At 42.7% G+C, this 25,639-nt stretch overlaps 1 protein-coding gene across 2 annotated transcripts in view; it reads right to left on the bottom strand.

Moving 5' to 3' along the window:
• IFRD1 (interferon related developmental regulator 1) overlaps positions 1–25,639 on the bottom strand; it is a 579,560-nt gene that overhangs the window by 189,143 nt on the left and 364,778 nt on the right. For both annotated transcript variants that reach the window (XM_044088679.1, XM_044088680.1), the window contains one exon: positions 12,316–12,424. In XM_044088679.1, the coding sequence (XP_043944614.1) occupies positions 12,316–12,424 (109 nt within the window). The remainder of the gene's footprint in view (positions 1–12,315; positions 12,425–25,639) is intronic.

The following is a 25,639-nucleotide window of genomic DNA, read 5'->3' as shown; positions in this document are numbered from 1 at the left end:
GCTTGGTGCAGGCAGGGGGGAGTCATTGGGACTGTTTCCTGTATGGTTGTGATTTGTCTTCTCCAACTTTGGAGGTAGAAGCACCCCATTGCTTTGACCTGTATGAACCTTGCGCCTGGGATCTGCCTCTAAGGCATCTGGATCTGCCCCTTTGAGGTCTGTCTGACACGGGAAAGAACCAATTCTTTGTAGGCCAGTGCCTACTAAACCTAGGTGGCTGTACTTGTAAAAAATCTTTGACAGTTTGCATAGATTTAGCTTTGTCCTTCATTTTCTTTAACACCTCTTCTGCCTTAACACCAAACAAAGTATCATTCTGTAAAGGTGCATCTAATAATTTAACTTTGACATGTTCAGGCAGATTTTGTTCCTTTAACCAAACATGCCTCCTAATTACAGAACTCATAACTGCGGCCCTGCAGGAGGCCTCCAAAGAATCAAAACCACTTGCAAAGTATGCTTTCCAACTTGTTCAGCTGCATGTAATAAATCCTGCATTTCCTTGTTTTCTGCACATTCAGAGTTTAACAACATTTTCTGTTTAAGCAATGTCATGACATGTTGGCTGATATTTGAGCATATGAAACTGACAGTTTAAGGCCCTTATAGCCAAGGTAGCAGATGTGTAAACCTTTTTTCCCCATCTATCCAGTGCCCTAGAATCCCTGTCGGAGGGGGTAGGTTTTTTTTGCAGCGGAAGCCTTAACTCCTTTGGGACCCTGTGAAATAGTTTCTGGGTCTGAAGCAGGGTTTGTAAAAAGGAATTTATGAGAGTCAGGAACCCTGTAATAACTGTCAGGCGTAAAGCTGGAGGTAAGGAGTCAGGGATCAGACTAGACTCCGAAAACACATCATCTACAATGTCTAACACAGGTGGAATGGCTAGAGGCCTGTGTTGAGGAAGTAAAAGGAAATCCCTGAGCCTCTTTTTAGATTCTGAAAAATCTTGTCTCTCCCAGTGGAAATGCTACCTCATGGTATGCAAGGTTTCCTCAAAAGAATAGTCCTCTGGAGGAGAAGCTCAAGGTATAGATTCTTCAGCATCAGAATCCTCATAGGGGGGAAGAGAATATTCCTGATCAGAAGAGAAATCAGAAAAAATAGAAACCTGATCTGAAGATTCATAGTCAGTCTCTTGCCTAGGCCTCTTATCAGGAGAGGGATGGGAACCCCTGATCAAAGTAAATCAAGTCTACGGACATTTTGAGCATCTGTTTTTTTGGGCATAGAGGCCTGTCCACGTGGCTCTTGAGTTTGTTTCTTTGCTTTAGAAGGTGCATTAGTCTTTGCCTTTGAAGCTGAAGTCAGTTTAATGTAAAGATGTTTAGGTCTGAATACACCCTCAGAAGCCGATGCCTGCTCAGCAGCTCTGGACCCATCTGAGGTAATAGTGTCCGAGGCTCCAATACCTTGAGTTTCCAGCGGCATAGCCGACTCCACGTGGGAGTCGGTAGCGGCCTGCGACTCTAAAGTAGCAGGCGTCAGGGGCTGCGAAAGCTCCTCACTGAGAACCAGCGACTGGCTTAGGAGAAGCTTTGTCGGTTTTGGACCTCGGTTGTTTATCTCTCTCCTTTTCTTTGCGTTTTTTGTGAACTCTGGTAGTCGGATGACTATCTGACGACATTTCTGGATAATTAAACCGGCGTCCAAAACAGTTTAACACAAAATCATACCGACGCTTAATAGTGCATTGGTTAAATCTAGCACAAAACCGACAACCAGAAATGTTGTGATCAGGGCCTAGGCAAGGAATACAGTAAGAATGAAAGTCCTTATGAGGTATTTGCTTTCCACAAGAAATATAATTATTAACTTTTTCTGACATCGGTCTGGAGCAAGAAAAAAAAGTTTCCCCAACAGGGTACTTAGCTTTATTGAAGACTTCGGGTCTGAAACTCGAACACAAAACTGCTTCTGCTTTTGGCACTGCACGGCAAGAAAGACTGAAGAAAATGGCGTTGGCTGCTTCTTTTATACCCCTGACGACCTGACGTCAGGGAAGGGGCAACAGCAGCCGAGGCAAGACCCAAGACTTTGGAATTCGGGAAGAATGAGGGCAACCTGCCAGCAGGATTACCCAAATGTAATGACTGCAACAGTGAAACACGAAGAAAATCTGATAATATAATCCAGACTCACAAAACCTTAAGAAACATCTGAAGTCTGGATGAACAGGGATGTGGTAAGCATCTTTTAAGTCTAGTATTACCAGGAAACTTGAAAGAGGAAGAAGTCGTAACAAGTTGTGAAGTGACAACATTCTGAATTCAGGTACTGTCACAAACAGATTTAGGAAAGAAAGATCCAGAACTGGTCTCCAAGCATTTTCTCTCTTTGGTAATAGGAACATCCATGAATAAAACCCCTTTCCCACCCAGGAAGGAAGAAATGGTTCTATTATTCCTTGGGTCAGCATGTGATGAAGCACAGGTGGATAAAAAGTCTGCTCTGGAGGATGAGGAATGACCCCCCGGAAAAGAGAAATTTCCTCCCATTGCCATCTGTAACCCTGAACAATTAATTTTAGAACCCTTTGCCTTAACCTGTTGCCAAAGAGAAAAATGGAGATTCAGACATTCTGGAAGAAAAAATGAGTTAGGATGGGAGGGGGTTACAATGTCTCTTGAATAGTTATTCAGACTTGTTGTACTGGCCTTGGTTTTGGGAGGTTTGAGTCTTCTTTTTAGAGCCCTCTTGCCCTTTCTTCGTAAACATCATTTCCCTGAATGTTGTTGACACTTATTCTTTTTTTTGCCAAAACTGGATGAGGAGTTAAAGAATCCCTTAGAAATTTTGGAAAATGAAGACTGAAAAATCCTGAAAAGAGATTCCCTGGATCAGCTTGCCTCTTTCATCACACTTTTGATCACTTCTGCAGCACAAGGGGCAAACACAATCTCTATCTATGGGAGAAATTAAAATCTCATTTTTAATATCATCTGAGAAGTTCTGAGAATGCAGCCATGCAAACATCCTCAAAACAGTATCAGTGGCCATAGCCCTGGAAGAACTATAAATAGAGACATACACACACTGCAAACAATGAATACCTGTGCAATAGAAGAAACTGAAGTTATTTAAAGCAGATTTTTCCTCACAAGAAGAAACTTCAAATAAAACATTTGTCACACTTTTAAAATTTGTCAGAACAAACTTCTAACACATTAGCCTGACAAATCAGAATTCTAAAAATCAAAGTTGCAGAAGTATATACTTTTTCCCATACCTACCAATAATTTCCCCATCCGTATCAGAAATGGTACAATTGGAATTAACTTAAGTGCTTAGCAGGAGTGGGTTCAACCAAAGCTATAGCAGCTGGGTCAAGTTTGGGAATAGTGTATACAATTTTAAGATTAAAGAACGTTATACGTCCTAGCTGCCTTTTTAGGGGCAGCTGGCCAGCTAACAGGAAAACTGCAGGGTGTAACACACACATATCCTCTAAAGCTGACAGAACAGGAGAAATGGGTGTAGGGTCTGGAAAATACTTCTGTAACAACTCGCAGTAGTTTCTGAGGAACTGAGAAACCTCAGTGTTCTCTCGCTGAAAACACTGGCATGTTCTAGCAATAGTATCAAAGAAACAGAAACCGCCACAGGCCGAATCAGAAACTGATCCCTCCTCAGAATCTGAATCAGAAATCTGAGAAAAAAAAAAAACTGCATCCATCCCAGCATCTTCATATTTGGATTCAGAAATTTAAATCTCAGAAAAAGAGGAATCCACCTTTCTTATATTAGAAACTACTTCACAAGAAGGATCAGCAGTCTGAATTATACCCTGGGCTAGAACCAGTAAATTACTCCTAGCCAAAGGAATCTGAAGAGAAGTAGACACATGATTATTTTCTGTTTCCCAGGGATGGTCACACCATTCTAAAACATTAGGGAAACCTTCTCTGTTCTCTCTCCCAAGACGGACAACACTGAGTGGACCACGACAGCTGCAGAGGACATGACTAACCCCTTGCCTATAGTGGTTGTAGATGCTACACCAGAGGGATCCAAGGTAAAAGAGGAGTTGTCTGAGGTACAGGAAATGGCCACAGCAGAGTCACCCACCTGTGTCAGAGGCAAATTGCTAACCTGCTGTGGTGGCAAAGGGTGTTTGCTTATTTTTTTCTTTTCTTTTTCGGGCTGGAAGAAGGTCCGACTGTGGGGCTGGTGGTCTGTGTCATGGTCAAGCCATTTCCCAAAGAAGACAAGCAGCAATTGCTGGTAAGAAAAAAACAGTCCACAAAAGTTACTTTTCTCACAGAAAAACACAGTAAATAGCACTTTAAAACACTATGCCAGCCCCCTCCCCAACGCACACAAAAAATTCTCCACACAAAAAAATGTTTTCAGTTACTATGCACTACTTTTAAACTGACAGGAAAAAACAAGTGCTCTGTTTAAAGGAACATTACAGTCTTGAGACAGTTCATTAAAGCAAAGCAAAACAAAGCAAAAAACAAAGCAAAAGACTCCTAGCCTTAAAATAACTTTCTTGAAGAAAAAAATAATAAAACATCAACAAAGCTAACAAAATGGAAGTTTTTCTATAAAAGGAAACTTATCTACCCAGTAAAAGAAAGCACAAGCCGACTGTTGATCCACAAAAGCCTTAGAGGAGCATACTCTTCAGTGGCATTAAAGCTCTAAACAGCATCATGTCCAAACTTGACTTTCAGTCAACTCAGCTTGAGCTGCTGGACAGCTTGGGTATGAAGCTTTGTAAGCTGACTGACTGTTACATTCTTGGCTGGATAGAACTCCCATATAGCGAAAGCTACAGCAGCAGTGATGGATATGATGAACATACACAAGCATACATCCCTACTTTTGAATTTTTTTTTTAAGAAATAGCTGTAAATTACATGTAGTGGCCAAGTAGTAAAAAACGTCCTTTTCCAGAGTTTACTTCATACCCACTCAGGTGGCATCCAGGGCATTAAGAAACATTATTTCAGCTAAGTGGTGGCAGTGTAGAGGACAGAAGTATGCTCTTGAGAGACTACTAGTCACAGCAGCAACAAAAGACACAAAAATTAACTTAGTGCTTCAAGCACATAAGAGGTAAAAATTATATCAGGAACTATATGTAAGTACATAAAATAGACTACTGCGTCAGAGTACACAGGTATACTGAAACAGGCAACAAAACGTGAGTTTTCTTTAAGGAGGCAAAATCATATTTTGCACAAAAGTCCTCATCCCGAAAGAAAATCAGCATCACAAAAACATCAATATATTTATTTTCCTTTGTTTACTGGGAAACTTGAATGGGCAGAGGCCTGCTGAGAAAAGCACCAGAGAATACAAGTACAGATTAACAGTAATACTGAATATAGATGAACACGATAAGAAAACAGCCACAGATTGGCAAAAAAACTATTGCATGTGATAATTTAAAAAATGAATACAGGCTACAATTAAAGGAGATATATGCACAAGATACAGGCAGTCCACCTGTTGCACTAGCAACAAAGAAGACAAAAAATTTAGTTAGTACGTCTCCTGGATAAATTTGAGGAAAGGGAGAAGGTGAGGGTGGAGGTCAGAGATAAAGGCAGAAGTATTTGGGTTTGGATGGATTCAGGCGAAAAGAACAAAATGAGTAGAGATGACGTATGAAAGAGATAGTGGACACACCAGGACTAAGGGGATGTTGTAGATTAATATTTATGGAGACTGTGGGATGATTTGTTTACGACTTTGGCTGAAGTAGAGAGAAGATGAGGAGAGGTGATTTACAGATGAGTCAAAAGATCACCCAGGTGGAGATGCACAGTGACAAAAGAAATATGGTATAACACTGCCAGTCAAATGGCAAATGGCCAACCAATGCTGCCAAAGGCACACAGGGAAATAGTCTCAAATGAAATAGTCAGTCAGCAGCAGAAAAGTTAGGTAGCAAATAGCAGAACAGTGCACCATACTAGGATGCAAGATCAAACAGAGGCACAGACTGACCTGGTTTCAACAGAATGACACAAGATGACATGAGCTTCCTCATCTACAGGCACTTTTAAAGGTCTTTATTTATAACAAATGTGATATTAAGACAGATTTCTTTCAAAATAACTCCTGGAATCTCCCTGCACTTGTTCTTCTGTAATGCACTCTGTACACATTCAGGGTGCCTGATTTATATTATTTTTTAAAAGCTTTTTAAGTTCTAAACATTTTTTGATACAGGGAAGAACATTCAAATGTGAATTTACATGCTTTACAATGTATGCCACTGGGGAAAATTTGTGGTACTGCTGTGGAAGTAGAACTAAAAAGATGGTCTGCAGTATAGAATACCACATGAGCTGTAAATCAGCGCACCGCCATGTAAATTAAGTTTGGTTTTCATGGGCAAGGAATTCAGACTGCGGGCAAAGTTTCACAAAACATGAGCCCACCTTTTAATATGGGATGGAAAACAGCACTTAAAAATAAAGCAATTCTCCAAGGGTTGTATTTCGTATTCTCCAAGGGTTGTATTACGTATTCTCCAAGGGTTGTATTACGTATGCAACCTCTTGGAATAAATCTTCAGTACCTCTGTATGAATGAGCACAGCCTGGAATAAGTGTAAATACAGTTTTAGAAGAAAAAAAAATGCAAATGGGGTTTAAAGGCTATTAAATAATGTTTTTCATTCCATTAATAGCCTTTAACCGAATGTATTGCTCGCTTTCCTTTGGTTTCTGTAAAGTACTTTAGCAAATACCCAGTCATTATCACAAAACTTTATTTACCATGCTTGCCCTGGAAGCCTGCTTTGTCCTTTACATCCAACTCTTTCTTGCCCTCTAGTGGCTAGAATCACACTAAATGTAGAACTGCAGGTTTCCTCTCCTACTGAGGCTTTGGAGAAACAGCTGCATTTTTTTTGTTTGTTTTGCAAAGAAGCCAATCCAACTTGAATTTGTCACCAAATTCACTAGTTGAAAAAATATGGGGGAAAGTAACAGTGAAATAGTAAAAGTTTGTTAATCAACCCCACACCTTGTCTTTTATCCATGGTATTTTATTTCAGCAGATTACAAGCTATTGCAGAGGCTGGCGGGATGATATGTGCGGTTCACTCTCAAATGACACCAGACCCCCCCCCCCACCAATAAATAAACAAAAAAGGATCAACAAGGCTGCTGTTACTGGTCAACAGTGATGTGCTGGTCCATTCAGAACTGCAGATGAAGAAGAATATACTGACCATTCCGTGCCTGTGTCCATTTCTGTCCTTCTCCAACACAGAACAGAAGATAAACAGACTCTTGTCTTCACACAAGTAGAAAAAAACAATTAATCTGGCTTTCTCATACTCTTGATGATAAGCAAAATGCCCTTCTGTCATTAGAAAACATTTAGGTGAAGTGCAACAGATACAGTAGGAAGGTCATACTCTTCAAATAAATGGATAAAGTAAACAGAAGACATTGATATTTTTTTTTAGACAGAAAAAAGAAGTTATGTCTTACCATAACATTCCATCTGTGTTGTCGAGCTTTACTTATCTTTGACTGTGGGTTTGGTTCCGTGTCTCGGAACCAGCTCGGCCGTTATTCCAGCTAGTGCCTTTCAAAAACTCTTATGTTTAGCTCTACCCAGAATGCTCCTCTCAAGATTACTTCAGATCGAGTTTGCATAAGATGGTGACAGACAGGAAATAACAGATCAGAGACCATATCTGTATTCATAAAGGAATAAGCCAGTCTGTTAGGTTAGATATGTTCCACCAAGAAGCCAGAAAGGCAGGGAGAAGGAGGGTTGGGATGCCAAGGATAAGTGAAGATTGGCAACACAGGTGGAATGTTATGGTAAGACATAACTTCTTTATCTGATGTGGTCAATCTTCACTTAATCCTTAACCGTGGGACAGTCCCCAGCTACCGAAATCATGGGAGGTCTCAAGGAAGAACATTCCTGAGCAACATCGAACCAAAAGATGTTCATCCCCTGAAGACCAGATCCAGCTTGTAATGAGTAATAAAGGAATGTGGGGATGCCCAAGTAACCGCTGCAGATATACCATCTATAGAAGCTCTGGCATGGAAAACTGCGGAAGTGGCTATTGTCCTTGTAGAATGTGCCTTTACAGGTCCTGACAGTTGCACTTTCCTTTTGTTATAAATGAAGGTTATGCAGTCCTTGAGCCATCTAATCAGAGTAACCTTAGAAACTGGTTTGCTCAAAGCAGCAGAAGAGAATGAAACAAACAACTGATCAGATTTTCTGAATTCCTTTGTTCTGTGAAGGTAAAAACGTAATTGTCTGAACATCTAGCAAATGCAGACAATATTTGCCCTTGTTTGAAAATTTAGGAAAACATACAGGAAGTTGTATAGTCTGATTGCTATTCGTGTCAGACACTACTTTTTACAAAAAGGAAGGACTTGTTTGCAAAGACACCCTGTCCTTATGACTGATTAGGCAAGGAGGCTTGCAAGACAAGGCCTATAACTCAGATATTCTCCTAGCAGAAGAAATCGCAACCAAAAAATAGGTTTTCCAGGATAAATACTTCAAATCGCAATTTGTGGATGGTTCAAACAGGGGATTAATTAAAGACTGTAGCACCAGATTCATGTCCCAAGGTGTAGACGGATCCTTGTATGGAGGTCTCAGCAATAAGTTTCTTTCAGAAACACTTTACAAAGTTTGCGTGACATTAGAGCTTATCATTTAGACCATTATGAAAACTTGAAATTGCAGCTAGATAAACCTGTATAGTCGAGGAGGATGCCCCTGCATCGAAAAGCAATGCTAAAAATTCCAAGACCTTATGAACTAGTATAGGTTGAGATTACTGTCTGTAGCCTATTTCTAAATCTTTCCCACTTGCTGCTGTATAATCATCTAGTCGAAGGTTTGTGGGAGGCTAGAACAATTTGTTGAGCTGGACAGAAAGGCTGGTATGCCTGGCAAGCACCGGAACTGGAGAAGCCATGCAGTGAGCTTGAGATTTTGAAGATTCGAATGAATGATTCAGATGAATGAGTCCCTCTGGATGGGACATTAGGTCTGGAGCTGGGTCCAGCGTCAAAGGTTTCTGAATTAAGTAAGGCCACAGAAAAGGAAACCATATCTGTCGAAGTCAGAATGGAGCAATGTGAATTATCCTGTTCTTTGACTTGTTGGCTTTCTTCAGAAACTGGGAAATCAGAGACAAGAGCACGGCACACAGTAGACAGGGGGGCCAATCGTGAAGGAGAGCATCTCTCGGTGACTCCCCTGGAGGGGGGATAAGGGCAAAGTAGCTGCTACACTTGTTGTTCAGGGGGGAAGCAGAGAGATCACAGCAAGGCTGGCCCCATTGATGGCATATCTTTTCTGCCACAAAAGGGTTGAGACCACTTCTGAGACATCAGAATGCTCCTGTACAATTTGTCCACCATCATGTTGGAGCTCCCCAGAATATGTGCTGCAATTAGAAAGCAGTCAAATGAAACTGCCACTGCCAAACCCTGAATGCTTCTCGACAAAGAAGGTAAGATCTGGTTCCTCCTTGTTTGGTGATGAACCAAACTAAGGACATGTCTGTTTGGATAGCAATCGTTCTCAAGGGGAGGATTTCTTGGAATGCTTGCAACACTGCCCTCATCTCTATAACACTGATGTGCAAACTGGTCTCTAACTGGGACCAAGTGCCTTGGACTGTCCTTTCCCAGATAATGCCCACTCACCCTATACAGGATGTGTCTGTGGTCACTATGGCTTCAGGTTGAGGAAGGACAAATGGATGGGCCGAAAGAATCTCATTGGAATGGAGCCACCAACTCAGGTCCTTTTTGCATAAATTGGTAATCAGTACCTGATGGGACACTGGCTGATTCAATAATGACCACTGTGATGCCAAGAGCCATTGTAGAATTCGCATGTGAAACCTCGCAAGGGTAACTAAGGTGATGGTGGCCACTATAGATCCTAGAGTCTGTAACAACAGTCTTGCAGTCACTGTTCTGTTCTGAATAATCTGTCTGACTTGTGATTTTATTCTTTGAAGTCTTTCTTGGGGTAGAGATGTGAATACAGGTGCTTGTGTCTAGTCTAACACGGCTCCTATGAACTCTAAATGCTGTGTTGGCTCTATATAGGGCTCTATATAGCATTTTTCATAGCTTACAGTGATTCCCTGTGAGAAGCAAATTTGAGGAACGTAGTTCCTTGCCCACAGCAATAGATGCCTTGTGGTTGTGGTAATGAGCCAGTCGCCTAGGTATGGAAACACATGGAATCCTTGCAGTCTGAAAAGGGGTGCTACCACTGCCATGTATTTGGTAAATACCCTGAGGGCTGTGGTGAAACCAAAGGGCAGGGCTCTGAACTGATAATGGCAGGCTCCCAGCCAGAAGCACAAAAGTCTCCTGGAGCGTTTGTCTATTTTTATGGGATAATACGCATCCTGAAGATCTGTTGAGCACATCCAGTCATCTTCTCCTAAGAACGGAAGTATAGACTAAACTGTGACCATCCGGAATTAGGTAGCGGGGGAGAGCAGGGATACTGTTTCGATGAGAGAGGTATCGACTGTGTGTCCGTACTGGACAAGGCCCTCTCCATGACCCGGAAAGCAGACCCCCCCCCGTAGAGGAATGGGAGCCAGGAATCAAAATATACTCCTTTGAAACAGTGGTCCCATCCCACACTAAGGTAGCTACCCCAAGCCTGAAGCCACAGTTGAACTTATGTGTGCCAAAGCCTCGAGAAATATGGATGGCTCAGACAACATCAGTGTCGATCCACACTCCCTGGAACAGACAATGAAGCTCTGACCCAGAGAGGTCTCCAGTTCTGACAGAACCAAAGAGCTCAGGGTAGTCATCGGCACCGGAATAAAAGATCTTACTGGCACTGATTCAGTCAACACTGGAACTGTTGGAACCAGGAACTCCGAAGGCTCAGTTGGAGTCACAGGAGGAATGAGAACCGTTTTAGAAACATGTAAAGTTTAAGAGCCAGAAGTGTTAGGAAATGAAGAAGTGGCTAATCCCCTCACCACTAGAAGCTGGTGCACCATCCTCAGAATATTGGACTCCATGAGGCAATTGGTGAAACGAACCGAAGGGACCGAATGGGACCTGTGTTTGTCCAAGAATGGGCTTGGAAGTCAGTCTATAAAGGGATCTATAAAGGAATCTATTGTTGGAGAATATTTTGTGCGGGACAAATCTTTAAATGAAAACTCCTTCGGTTCACAGACCGGTGGAACGGAGGAGGGGGAAAATGTCTTGTTCAAGGTAGTAGTGGGTGCAGGAATTGTCGGTTCAGAGAGTAGCCACCTTCTGTTTGGTAACGCCAAAACTGTGGGAACCAAGCGGCTCCTCTTCTTAGATTCTTCATGTCTGGATAAGGAAAAGAAGGGAAGATAACATCAGTCTTGGAAGCTACAGATATAGCCTCATCGAAGCTAGATTTTATAAGACCTTTCAAGATGAGCTTGTTTTTTCTCTCAAGGGCCCGATAACTAAAGCCATGACAGATGGCACAGTCTTCTTGAAGGTGCTTTGGACCCAAGCAGTAGACACACAAGGAGTGTCCGTCTGAATTCAGCAATTTGCGATCACACTTCTGGGATCTCTTGAAGCCAGAAGTGCATTTAGTCTTCTCAGCCATGTCAAAAGGCACTCACACACAAGCACAAAGACAAATAGGAGTAAAGGAAAAAAGAAAAGTTTGCCATTTTTTTTATTTTTTTAATTTTTTTATTTTTTGTTAAATAAGTAGAGAAAGAAAATATACCAATGATGATACGAAAATTTACCGCAGCGGTAAACAGACGGAGGGAAAGCGAAAGGGGGGAGAACTACTAACAATGGTATACAGGAGAAAAACACTACTCGTATTAAGGAAAGAGAAGCTGGGTAAGTGAATAAATATTTAGGAAGCAACTACTCACTAAAGATTTTCAAAGAAAAAAAGGTAAATAACACAGTTATAAGAAAAGGCTAGCTTGAGAGCTGACAGGAAAAGAAAGTGTCTGGCACTTAAAGTGGCAAACGAGATCTGGGTGAATCTTGAGAGGAGCATTCTGGGTAGAGCTAAGCTTGAAAGTTTTTGGAAGGAGCAAGCTGAAGTAATGGCCGAGTCAATTCCAAGATATGGAACCGAACCCACAGTCAAGGATTAAGTGAAGATTGACAACATCAGATCAACATCTTCAGTCTGTGACATTTATCGTAGTTTAGCGAATAATGTCTGCAGTGTAACCTAAGAAATCATTCACAGTGAACAGCATATCACAAAAGTGAGTTCAAATGCCTCTAGCGAAATAAAGCTCTCAAACGGTGATAAATACAGCAGGCAAAGAACCATGAATTAATATATTTGTATACTTACAGCTTCTAATTCTCTAGCCAGCTCAAACAGCAGAGCCAAGGTTTCACCAGCGGTGATCCTCATGTTTACATCCTCACAAGACAATAGACTTGGAAGCTTTGGTAGATGCCTGTAAACAAACATTACAGTCACAATCTGGCATAATTTGCATGAAACTTGCTCTACATGCTTTTCACTTGGCTTCCAAAAATACTCCCAATACAGTACTGATTTAACGGACTGACAATGTAATAACAACATGGTCTACTTCACTCTCTTAATCTGGCACAACTGCAGTTTTCCTGAAAGTGAGCTACAGTGGATATAAAAAGTGTACACACCCATTAAAATGCCAGGTTTTCAGGATATAAAAATGAGACCACAATAAATCATTTCAAAATTTTTCCCACCTTTAATGTGAACTATAACCTGTACCATTCAATTGAAAAACAAACAAAAAACAAACAAATCTGTTAGGGGGAAAAATATAAAACATAAAAAAATACAATAAGTTAGTTGCATAAGTATGCACACCCTTAAACTAATACTTTGTTGAAGCACCTTTTGATGTAATTACAGCATTATCATTCTCATATTGTGGTCTCATTTTTTTATATCACAAAAAACTGGCATTTTAACAGGGGGGTGTACACTTTTTATAGCCACTGTAGAAGCAGAAGAAGCTATAGACAAAGGCACAGTTACAGGTTAGACACTGTGCAAGTACAGGTCATTGAGATTCAAACTAAATTATGCTTTCAGAATGAAGACCTAACTGTTTTGCTATAATGCTGGATGTGACAATTTATTTCTCATAAAACCCCCAAGTGGTAAGCAGAAGCCATTTTCCATAGTCATGTTGCTTGTACCACAAAGATATTCTACATTTTTGTGCAAGATAATCTTTGATCAGGAAAGGTATGGTTGGCGAGGCATGACAACATGAAGACATCTGCATGTTTTTTGAACCCCTCTTCCTTCAGCATAACTGAAAGTGCTATTGGAAGCAAAGTAAGTCAGTGGTTAAGGCTTCTCCCTCACACCTCCAAGACTCAGTGTTCTGTCATGACCTCTGGTTAATGACTGTGTGGAGTTTGTGTGTTTTTACCATGTTTTCCCGGGTCTTCTTTAAGTACTCCCATTTTTATTCATCTCCCAGAAACGTACTGATTGACTGGCTTATGTAGACTGTCCATATGTGCTGGACGTACCGCTTACCCTTTGGCAAACACTACAGCTGGAAATGTCAGACAAATTTGCTTATGTGGCTAACAAAATGCACTTAGCAATAGCGGAGTACTAAAATCTAGGACTAACACACAAATCAAATCAAAACTGCAAGACAAAAAAAAAACATTTGTTCGCTTTCCAGCCTGATCAACTGACCTTGGCTCTACCTAGCCCTCCAGAAACATGAACTCCAAGGTCTGCAGGTAGATCCAACTCTTACTTATTTGTATGTGAGGTTCTAGAGCCAGTTCTTACTTGTGTATTTGAGGTTCTAGAGCCAACTCTTACTAATGCGTATGTGAGGTTCTAAGGATTTATACCGAGCAGGGAGGCTGAAGCATGAAAACTTTTAGTTATGTACTTACCATAACTTCGGATGTATGGGATCCATCTCGCCTACATTCATGACAGATGGGTTCGGAGCCGATCCATCGGCTCCGACTCGGCAACTAATACACTAGCACGAAGTCTCTCATTGGCTGGGCTACTCCCTATCCCAGGATGCACTACACCTGCTTCCCCAGATCTTGTTTGTTCGCTTTCATACATCCATTCACTCACAGAAAAAACTAGTAGTCACTATAACCAACTAAAGTTCTTCAAGAAAGAACGCCAAGAAAAAAGGGACTACAGCTCCTCTAAATCCAAATGGAAGGGGGAAGGAGGGTGGGTACTTATGAATGTAGGCGAGATGGATCCCATACATCCGAAGTTATGGTAAGTACATAACTAAAAGATGTAATGGGATCCTATCTCGCCTACATTCATGACAGATGGGACAGCGTCCCTAGCACCTACATCCCGGGTGGCTCATTGGAAAACACTCCTGAGAACTGTGGAACCAAAGGAAGCTCTGCCTCGAGAAACCACATCCAATTTGTAATGAGAAATGAAAGTGTGCAGAGAAGTCCAGGTTGCTGCAGCACAAATATCATCTATTGATAACTTGGAGTGAAAAGCTACGGAAGTAGCCATTGCCCTGGTAGAATGAGCCTTGACTGGAAAGGGAGGTCTTTGTTAGCCTGTGAATAAATAAAAATGATACAATCTTTAATCCATTTAGATATGGAGGTTTTTGTTACTGGTTGACCCAATTTGTTCACTGCAAAGGAAACAAACAATTGATTAGATTTCCGCGTTTGAGCGGTTCTATTCAAATAAAAACGCAGTTGTCTATGTACGTCCAATTGATGCAAAGTATATTCTGCGTTATTAGAGAATTCTGGAAAAAAACAGGGAGTTCTATAGTTTGTTGAATACAGAAAGAGGAGGCCACTTTTGGTATAAATGCAGGGTTTAATTTCACTGAAACTCTATGCTTGTGAAAAATCAAATAGGGAGGATCAGAACAAAGAGCTTGAAGTTCTGAAACTCGCCTGGCAGACGTTATGGCTACTAAAATGGCCATTTTCCAAGACAGAAATTTTAAATCACAGGTAGCAGCTGGTTCGAAAGGACGGGCAGTTAGGGCAGCAAGAACCATATTCAAATCCCAAGGGGGGACAGGATGAGATAAAGGAGGCCTAAGGAGCCAAGCCCCTTTAAGGAAAGCCTTACAAAGTTTGTGAGACATCAATGAAGGTTCAAATGAAGCATGAAAATTAGAGATGGCCGCTAGCTGAACCTTAATGGTAGAAACTGAAGAGCCCGACTGAAAAAGGGAGGCCAGAAAATTCAGAACCTCCGATACTGGTGCAGTGAGAGGATCTATACCCCGTTCTTGAGCCCAGAAGGCAAACCTTTTCCATTTACTGGAATAAAGTTTGATGGTGGAAGGTTTATGAGAAGAAGACAGTATGTGGACCACGTCCGCGAAAGAGCATTGTCTCGGACTAAGGATGGAAGTGGAGTAACCATGCTGCCAACTTCAGGGACCTGAGAGACGGATGAAGCCGTCCTGACTGATGAGTCAACAGGTCTGGCACGGATCCAGAAACCATGGACCTTCTATCGCATGCCTCTGTAGGAAAGGAAACCAAACTTGACGAGGCCAGTGCGGGCAATCAAAATCATCTCGCTCTCCATGTAAATGGCCTTCTGTATCACCCTCGGTAAGAGGGGAACGGAGGGAAGGCGAGAAGACCGGGGCCAAATGTGAGTCAGAGCGTCCCTGGGAATCTGTCCCTGAGAAGGGAACAGTGTGAAGAACTCTCTGCATTTCGCATTGTGAGGGCTGGCAAACAGGTCGCAGCAAGGAAGACCCCATCTGTCAAGATTTTCGCAGCTATACCCTGGTTGAGGGACCACTCGTGGGGTAAAAGAATGGTCCTGCTTAATCTGTCCGCAATCACATTGGACTTCCCCGGTATGTGCGTTGCCATTAGAAAGCGGTTGGTAGCTACCGCCCAGTGCCAAAGTCTCATGGCTTCTCTGCATAGTGGGTAAAACCTGGTTCCACCTTGCTTGTTTATGTACCACACCACCGACATGTTGTCGGATAGGATAGCAATCGGGCCCTGTGGGAGAGCGTGATGGAGAGCTTGGAGTACCAATAGTACCGCTCTCATCTCCAGGACATTGATGTGCAAATGCGTTTCCTGGATCTGCCATGTGCCTTGGACCGACCTGTCCAGGTAATGACCCCCCCCACCCTACCTGGGAGGCGTCCGTAGTCACAGTGGCAACGGACGTTGAGGTATAAAGGGTCGCCCTGGTCGAGATTTGATTGGAGAAGCCACCAATGCAGATCTCGACGGCAACTTTCCGTGATTATGATTAAGTGGTTCAAGGGAAGTTCCTGATAAGACCATTGAACCGACAGTAGCCATTGTAAAATTCGCATGTGAAGTCTGGCCAAGGGAACTAAAAGTATGGTTGACGCCATCGAGCCCAACAGTTGTAGGATCCGATGGGCCGGGGCTCTTAGTAGAGGAAGACAGGATTTGACTTGATCTTGTAGGACCTGAATTCTTGCTGCCGGTAAAAAGGCGCGCATTCTTTTTGTGTCTAAGTCTGCGCCTATGAAAGTAATACGCTGAGATGGCTGTAGTACAGATTTTTGCAAATTGAACGTGATCCCTAAGGAACATCCCAAGGTGAACGTGGCTCTGAGCGCTTGGAGTAGTAGATGCTTGGAGGTGGCAGTAAGGAGCCAGTCATCTAGATAAGGAAACACCTGGAATCCCAGACTTCTCAGGTGAGCAGTTACCATTGCCAGACACTTGGTGAACACCCTGGGGGCTGTGGTGAGACCAAAGGGCAGTGCTCGGAATTGGAAATGACTGACTCCGAGGCGGAAGCGTAAATGTCTCCTGGACTCTTGAGCTATGGGAATGTGATAGTAAGCGTCCTGGAGATCTATGGAGCACATCCATGCATCTTTTTCCAGCAAAGGAAGAATAGATTGAAGAGTGACCATTCGGAATTTGGACTTCTTTACGAAACGATTCAATGAACTGAGGTCCAAAATGGGCCTGAAGTCCCCTGTCTTTTTTGGTACCAAAATAATCTTGAGTAAGTTCCTGATCCGATCTGGTCGATGGGGACAGGCTGGATGGCTCTTTTTTCTAGCAGCTTTGACACCTCTAATGCTGCCTGATCCCGCTGACTGGGTGGTACGTCCGGGATTTCCTTAAAGAAAGGGGGTTTGTTGAAGGGGATGATATAACCTCCGGTAATACGCGAAGCACCCACTGATCGCTTGTTATGGATTCCCAAGCTTGTGGGTGCGCCAAAACGACCCGACTGGCTCCGGAGTTGCACAGTCGGGCAACAACTCAGGAACGCTGGTTGTATGAAGAACCACGAAAGGAATCGCGGTCTCCAGAGTTACGGGGCCCTCTGCCACCTCTAGGGCGGCGTCTTCCAAATCCCCTGCCTCTGGAGGGGGAATCACTGGGTGGAGTAGGGAAAGACTTCTGAGATTTTCTAAACCACATTTTCCCTCCTCTCCGAGCCTTGGGGTAAGGCCTAGAAGGAGCAGAAAATCGGGCCCCAACGGCAGTCAAAGTCTTGCCCTCCTGCTCGCACCGAGTTAGTGTGTCCTTCACCTTGGGTCCAAATAAAGATGACCCATCAAAGGGGCGCGAAGGAAGACTTGAAGGCCTCATGAGCGAACACAAGCGTAACCAGGCTTGTCTCCTGAGGGCAACGCCTGTTCCCGCTGCTCTACTCGCCCCTTCGGCTGCATATGAAATGAGCCTCATGGACGAGTTAACAATAGAAAAGAGGGTAGTCATCTGTGCGCCAACAGTCGGGGCCAGCGCCTCAGGTAGGTTACCAACAAGAGAGTCATTTAGCTCTTTGAGAAGATCCCTTTGGAGCCTCGTAAAAGACATAAGTAGTTCAGCGACCGTAAGGCAAAGGCCGCTGAAGAGAGGGTACGCTTCCGCACCTATCCATGCTCCTAGAATCCTTATTAGGAGGATGAATAGACGTCGAAGCCCCTGCCACGCCCTGCTGTGTGGCAGAAGCCACCACCAAAGCATCTACAGGCACACCCTTTGTGAGAAACTCCTTCTGGGGGGGGGGGGCTGACAAAATTTATTGGGCCTCGCAGGCACCGGTTCCACAGAATCAGGGTGTTCCCACGCCCTTCGAGAAACCAAATCAAGGAGTTCATCAAAGGGCGGAGACACCCAGGAGGCGGAAGGCTGGGCCCCAAAGGCCTTGAGGAAGACTGACTCCTCAGCTGAAGGAGTTTTGGCTTGCCAGTCACCTCTCTGTCTCAGAATCTCCAAGATGTCTGAGAAGGAGATATCATCCGAAGATGATTTGGGAGACCCTTCTGCGTCATCGAGGTCAGTATCCGATGTAACAGACTCATCTTGGGAGTCTACGTGCTTCCTCTTACACAATTTCTTCCTTGGTGGTTCGTCCGAAGCAGATTCGGACGGACCACCTGGAAGAAGGAACCCCGATGGGGGTATCCTCAGGCCCTGGGGCCCGCTGCCGGGGCTGCAACACAACAGAGGCACCAGTCTCCAATTCTAGAGACGGTGAGGTAGAATCTTGTTGAACCGGCAAAGACATGGCTAGCGCGCTCCTCATGACCTCAAAGGCCGGACCTCCAGAATCCAAGGAGGTCGCTGGTCTAGAGGCCACGATGGCACCAGGAATTCCAGCAGCCGATGCTCCAAGAGGAAGACTAGGTACCAAGCACCCAAACCTAAAGTGTTCCCTTCGCCCGGCTGAAGAAGTCGAGTGCCAAACCCTGAACCGGAGGACAGGGTAGGAAGCACAGTCGGAACCGAGAGGCCTGTAAGGGGTCTCTGCTCCGACCGTATGGCTCCACATTGCTCCACCACCACCGGCTCCAACGGCTCCGAAGAGGTTGGAGGAGGAATCAAATGTGTTGGGGGAGGGATCGGCTCCGAAGCAAACTGTGCTGGAGCCGAGACCATTTTAGTAAACACTGGAGATTGGAATAGCCTCTGTAAAACCCTATCCAGATCCGAATCTGAAAGTCTCGAGGATTTAGAGGGGGTAGACAATCGAGAAGACTTTCCTCTCGGCTCCGAGAGAGAAGGGGACCGGCTCCGAAACGGCTCCAATGCTATCGGCACTGACTCCACCACAGCATGGACCACCATCGGCACCGAAGGAGCCTTTTCCGGTGCCGAGGGGGAAGAGTCCGAGCTGCACACTTCCACCGGCTCCGAAGCCATTGGAACCGATGGAGGTGATTCACCTCTCGATACTCCAACTTGCGGCCCCGAAGGCAATGGAGCCGAGGTAGGAGGTATCGAGGCAGACCCTTCGACCCTCTGCCCCGAAGTCAGTGGAGCCGAGGAAGAAGAGGTCAATTTTGTCTTTTTAGAAGTCGGCTCCGACGGACTTGTCGGAGCCGACGATCTTTTCTTTTTGGAAGCAACAGGTGGATCTAAGGCTTCCTCAAAAGAAGGTTTGATAAGCCCTTTCAATATCAACTTGTTCTTGCATTCTTGAAGAACTCTAGCGGAGAACGCATGACAGACGCTACAAGTCTCTTGCAGATGTTTCGGCCCCAAACAATAAACACAGACTGAATGACTGTCTGTAATGGACATCTTGTAATTGCACCGAGTGCATTTTTTAAAACCTGACTTTTGTTCCTTAGACATGATACAAGCCACAACAAGTAAAAAACTCTATGGAAATCTTACTCAACAAGTATAGCACTATACACAAAAAAGCGCCAACTGAAAAGCGCGAGACACACTGGCGCGAGTACCGGTGAAAGTTTACCTCACAACAATTAGAAAACAGTTAAATGGCCCAAAGCCCTCTAATTTAAACGGGCTTTGCCCGAAAAACAACTAACCAAAAGTTAAATAAACCTAATAGCACTCAAAGGTAGGGCAAAGGCCCTCTAACTTAAACGGGCCTTGCCCGACAGAATAAATCAAATTTTGGAAACACTCAAGCACTCCAACAAAAACTTAAGAAATAGTAAGAAATAGTAAGCAATAGCTGTTAAAACAGCTGTTTGGTTAATATAGACAAAAAATTCCCTAGGTCAAGGACCAATAAGGTAAAAAGAACCACTTAGCTCCAGCCAAGTCGAGACCACGTCCAGCTTGTTAAGCGGCAAACGAGATCTGGGGAAGCAGGTGTAGTGCATCCTGGGATAGGGAGTAGCCCAGCCAATGAGAGACTTCGTGCTAGTGTATTAGTTGCCGAGTCGGAGCCGATGGATCGGCTCCGAACCCATCTGTCATGAATGTAGGCGAGATAGGATCCCATTACATTCATCTTTACAGAAATATACAGTTCAGACAGTGACTTGTGAACAAACCTTCACTGGAAATGTGTGTGGCTAAACTAAGCCAAAACTTGTCAGCTACAACACAAACAGTATTACAACTTATTTAGGCAGGGGCATGCTAGCTCCAATAGCATATAGGGATAAAACCCTCACTATAACCAAAGAGACCAGACTTCAAATTGCTGCTTAGGTGTGGGTTAGTGCAAGCAGGGAAAAGAGAGAAGAGGAATGTTGAAGCCTATACTTCCTCCTTTGCTCATGGGCACATTCTCTACAGGGATCATGTGGAACTGCTTATCTACAAATGCAGGGGAGAGGAAGTACAATACCAACTGTTCTTTAAAGATGGATGAGGTGCACTGCAATGGTCCACTGAGCATTAACACACAGGATGCTAATAAGCAAGCATACAAAGGCAGGGCTGCAAATATAAACACTGATCCTGCTCAGAATGATAGTGCCTCTCCTGGTACACATGCCCCCTACCCCCAAGGAATAAATGAAAGAATGACTCGTAGGGGTCTCAAAACAAATGGGTTAACACAGTGGCCAGGAGGGTAAGCTTGATACTCAAGAGAACAACAGGAAAAAAAAGGAGCATAGCTCCATTCCCTCTTTACCGTTACAATTCCAAGGTATTCACAGTCTCTAAAATGAGGTTATACAGTCATTCAAGGGCAATGCTGTAAAACCACCTAGAATACTCATTCACCCCACGTACCATTCAAACTAACATCTCCCCTGTTCTTTGATTAACTTGCAGCATCAAAATTCACATTTGTGGAACCAAATTTTGTATAGTAATAAAGCTAGTTTCAAAGAAAGGGCACTGTCAAAAATGTTTCCTTGGCACAACTAATTTATATGTTTCAGTTAACAGGAAGCCCTGGAAAACAGTGGACAGTACAGGAAAACATGCATTTAAGGAAATGATTCTGCATGAGAGCAGTGCCACATCCAATCAGTTTTAGTCTATTACTTTAAACATTGGTCAAAGTTAGAACACACCACTCTTAAGAGGCATACTTATAGTATTAACAAAATACAGCATTCAGGATACAAAGTTCTGCTATGGCCTACACAGATCAGTCAGATGCAGCTACTTGTTAGCAATCTGGTGGCAGATAATGGATAAAAATAACTGTTCCACTGGGCCACAGGCCCAGAAGCTAGCTAAGTGAGCACCATTCCATATATCCAAACAATCAGGCAACACCTCCTCAAAGCACCATCACTGAATGCAAATGAAAGAGTGAACTTCTGACAGACAGCTTACGTTCTCCAGAGATACAAGTGAATTATAGTACAAAAATATAGGACAAAATCTAATTCACTCAACATTAAATCTGGTGCTAAAAAGCTATTAAACCTCAACACCTACTTGTAACTATGCAAACTTGTGCAGTAAGCCTATGACAAATGCTTCACGAACTGGCAGCAAGCATTTCATGGGACATGTCCTCTAAGGTACACACTGCAGTGATATAGCTGCGGTGCCAAGTAGTTCAGTATCAAGGGAACTGCACACATGTTCAAACCCCACAGCCAGCTCATTATGTAACATCAGGATACAGAATAAGCAGCTGAAAAAAGAATCCCACCAGCTCACTGTTTATGACAAAGGTGATGCCAAAAAAAACATCTGACAACATTAAAAGAACAATGGAGATCCAGACAGAAGTCGAATGTAAGAAAATACTGCTACTATTGATGAGTATTGATGCTGAAAAAGCAATTGACAGAGTAAAATGGGATTTTTTGAGAAGCGCAATAGAAGCATTTGCATTTCTTGATACAATAATTGGATTAATTAGAAGTATATATGAGAGACTACATGCAAAAATCAAAATGGGAGGGTTCCTCTCTGATATGTTGAGTCTGAATAGAGGAAACAGGTAAGGATGTCCTCTTTCCTATTTCTTATTTGCAATATATTTAGAACCGCTGGCAAAGAAAATAAGGGACTAAAAAATTCAAGGATATAATTGGTACTGTGTTCAAGAAAAGTTGGCATTATTTGCAGATATTATTTTTTACTTGATGAAACCATAAAAGGACATCTCAGTGTTGTGGAATATTCTAAGACAATTCTGTTTTTTTTTTTTAAGATATAACATTAATGAAGCTAAAACAATGGCTATAGTTATAAAACTATGTACCCACACATGAATTAGTCCAGCAATACTCTCATTTTTGGGGGACATGATAAAATGAATTAGGAGTATGGATTAAAAAGGATCCAGTTATGGCAGCTAAGGATATGCGGGAAGAGACCAAACAAAAGAGAAACAAAAAAGAGAAAGTGAAAGCTCTTGCCTATGTATATGGATAGCAAGATACAAGCTGTAAAAATGTTTTTAGTCCATTTAGTTTTACACACAGGTCAGGCATATTTTTATCAATCAGAGGGGAAGTTTTGGACAATAATTAGTTAAACATTGAAGGATTTTACTTGGGAGGGGAAGAGGGCAAGGGTCAAGGTGGGATAAGATAAGCCTCCCAACGTAACAAGGAGGTTAGGGATTACCTGAGTTGAATGGATATTTCAGAGCTACACAGTTAAGGCTCTTCTAAATACCACAAGCAGAAAGACGCAATTCAAAGTGGAACTGGATGATGATGGAGCAGGGAGGTAATTCAAAAATAAAGAAAGAATGGGGATTTGAACACGGATCCTTACAGAGAATAACAACAATTATATTCATAAAGTAGCAAAAACTATACTAAGAACTAAGCCAACACAAGAAAGGGGAAGGAGGACTTCCAAGATGTCTGAACACTGAGCAACAGCTTGGTTCTAGTTCTCCCTGTGAAAACAGAAACTCAGCAGAGAAGGCCAGCAGACTTGTGTTTATAAGTAAATTTCAGTAACTGTCCAGTAAGTGCACTGCCTGGATGACCAGAATAAAGAAACACAGAAGACCTGGAAAAAATCAGCTACAAAAAGTGAGGAAGAAACACCGAATGGGGAAAGTTCTGTAGCCTTTCAGCTAAAAGCAATGCAAACTTCAGACGTGACTTTCACTAACCTACAGGAGGATACAAGACAATTGCATACAGACCTGGTTAAACCATACAAAGCACTGATGGTGTATATCAACACAAACAACAAAAGGCTGGGAAAAATGGAAGAAGCTTTAAAGAGACATTCAGATGAGATGATAAAGCTGCAAAAATCAGAGGCTGAAATGAAGAAAAGGCTGAATATGAGACTGCTCAGAAGAGATGTTTCAAAAATAATAGAATCAGAGGACAGAACTTAGGGAAAACCTGAGATTTTCAGTTATACCAGAGAAGCTGGAAAGCACAAACAAGCAACTGGAGTTGTTAGTTGAAAGGGCATATTGTGTGCATGCTCCAAACCTAGCTATAAGAAAGCAACCTAGACCTATAATAGTAAAGATACAATCCTACCAGCAGAAGGAGTAGATTCTGACAAAACTGTGGCAGAAGGGCAAAATACTAAAAGTGGAACACAGCAGAGTGTTTGTGGAGAATGATTACTCACTGCATATCAATCAGAAGAGGAGTAAATTAATTCCACTATTCAAGGAATGTTGAGACACAGGTGTGAGATTCAAACTGCTGTATCCCCCTGTCTTTAAGGTAGTCCTCCCTGCAAGGACAACATTTTTTGATGAAGTGCATGCTAAGGAGGAAATACAAAAGTTTGACCAACAAAAGTGAGCTATGAAACAGAAGGAGATTCTGCTTCTGTTCTTCTGGTAAGAAACACCACAGAGAGACTGTACCTGTGAAACCTTTTCCAGTATTTCAATGGAAAATGTGGGAGAGAAGGAAGGGAGCAATCCATTAAGTACGGAAGAAGTAATTAGGGATATGGGGACCCAAGTAGATAATCTCTCCTTTGACAATCACGTTGCCAAAGTGGTTAGAAAGACCTTCTATATAGCCCACCTTTTCACGAAAGGGTTCACATCTAGATCAAGAGAGGTCATTGTGCCCCTCTACCCATCAGGCCCATAATTTAATACAATGCCCCATTTGGGATGTACCTTACCCGACACCTGCAGCAACTGGAAAGACCCCAAAAGTACCTCACCAAGAGGATCAAGGGACTCAAACAGATGCCCTACGCAGTTAGGCTAAAGAAACTCCAGCTCTACTCAGTTGCTTACCGCCTACTCAGAGGCGATCTGTGCCTGACGTATAAAGCCATGTCCAAACCAGAATTAATGGACATGCTCCACCTCAGGAAATCCAAATCCCTTAGAGGTACATGCTCCTGGGACTTAAACCTCAACACAGAAATAAATAGGACATGCTGGAGGGATAGATTCATATCCCAGAGGCTCCCGTCACTCTGGAACAAAATCCCAATCCATGTTAGGCAGAGCCCCTCAATGACCCTCTTCAAGAGAAATCTTGACGAGTGGATGGGAGATCGTAGGTTTACCCCTGGGATCTCTTCTGTGTCCCTACTAGACAGAGGCACAGTAAACTAACCTTAAAAGGGCTATCTTCTGTGACCTACTATACAGAGGTACAGTCAACTAATCTAAAAGGGTGGCGAAAGCCAAACACACTCTGGCCTAGGGCAGATAGCCTAGTATCAACCTATGAACCTATGAGAGTTAACTAGAAGAACTGAGTGTACTTTGGAAATGAAGCAGAGACAGGATATGGGTGATGGAGAACAGTAATAAAACCAGTAACTCAATGTGGGATTACAATGCAATAATTATATTTGTGAAATATGACAGAACAAGAAAATATGGACATTTTGGACTTTTTCAAAATTTCTTGGATTTGTGGGGGACTCTAAAGTATATGCACTACTTCATGTCATTAATATTTGGAAAGATGCCTTGGGGAGGGGGAGAGAGCTAACCAAGTAAAGAACACATTTTCTTTTCCTAATAGTACTGTATTTGTGGTGTATGATTCTTTGCACACTATTTTTAAGGGTAATGGGGATTGTAATCAGGTGCTGTTCTTTTTCCCATCTACTATCTTTCTTCTTGTACAGTTTTGAAAAATATAGGCAATGTGATGTAAAAAAACAAACAAACAAAAAAAGCCCGGTTAAAAGGCATGACAAGGTTAAAATTAATGTGCTTTTTTTCATTCTTCTTTGCGGAAATGACTGTAGTAAGGACCTTAGATGGATTAGTTTTAAGAGAAAGCAAGTAAATTAACAAGAATACTGAATATTATGAGACTTTTTTCTAGCAAATGCATTTATACTTAGTAGTAATCCTGCACCTGCTCTTCAAGTTTCCATGGAAATAATCTGATAAAGAGAAACTGGAGACAGTCTGATGGGAAAATAAAAAAAAAAAGAAAAGAGAAATTGGCTAGGACATAATGTTCTCTGAAATTAATCAGGGTTTTCCCAGATGGGAGGGCTTCAAAGATAAGACTAAACCAATTAGAGGAAGTAAAAACGTGCTTTTTTTCCCGCCTTTC

Source organism: Protopterus annectens, chromosome 11.part0 (assembly GCF_019279795.1).
Source record: "Protopterus annectens isolate FY-2018-M chromosome 11.part0, PAN1.0, whole genome shotgun sequence".
In the NCBI taxonomy this organism is placed as follows: Eukaryota; Metazoa; Chordata; order Ceratodontiformes; family Protopteridae; genus Protopterus; species Protopterus annectens.
The sequence above is the reverse complement of the archived record's forward strand: the minus strand, read 5'-3'. Positions and strand labels throughout refer to the sequence as shown.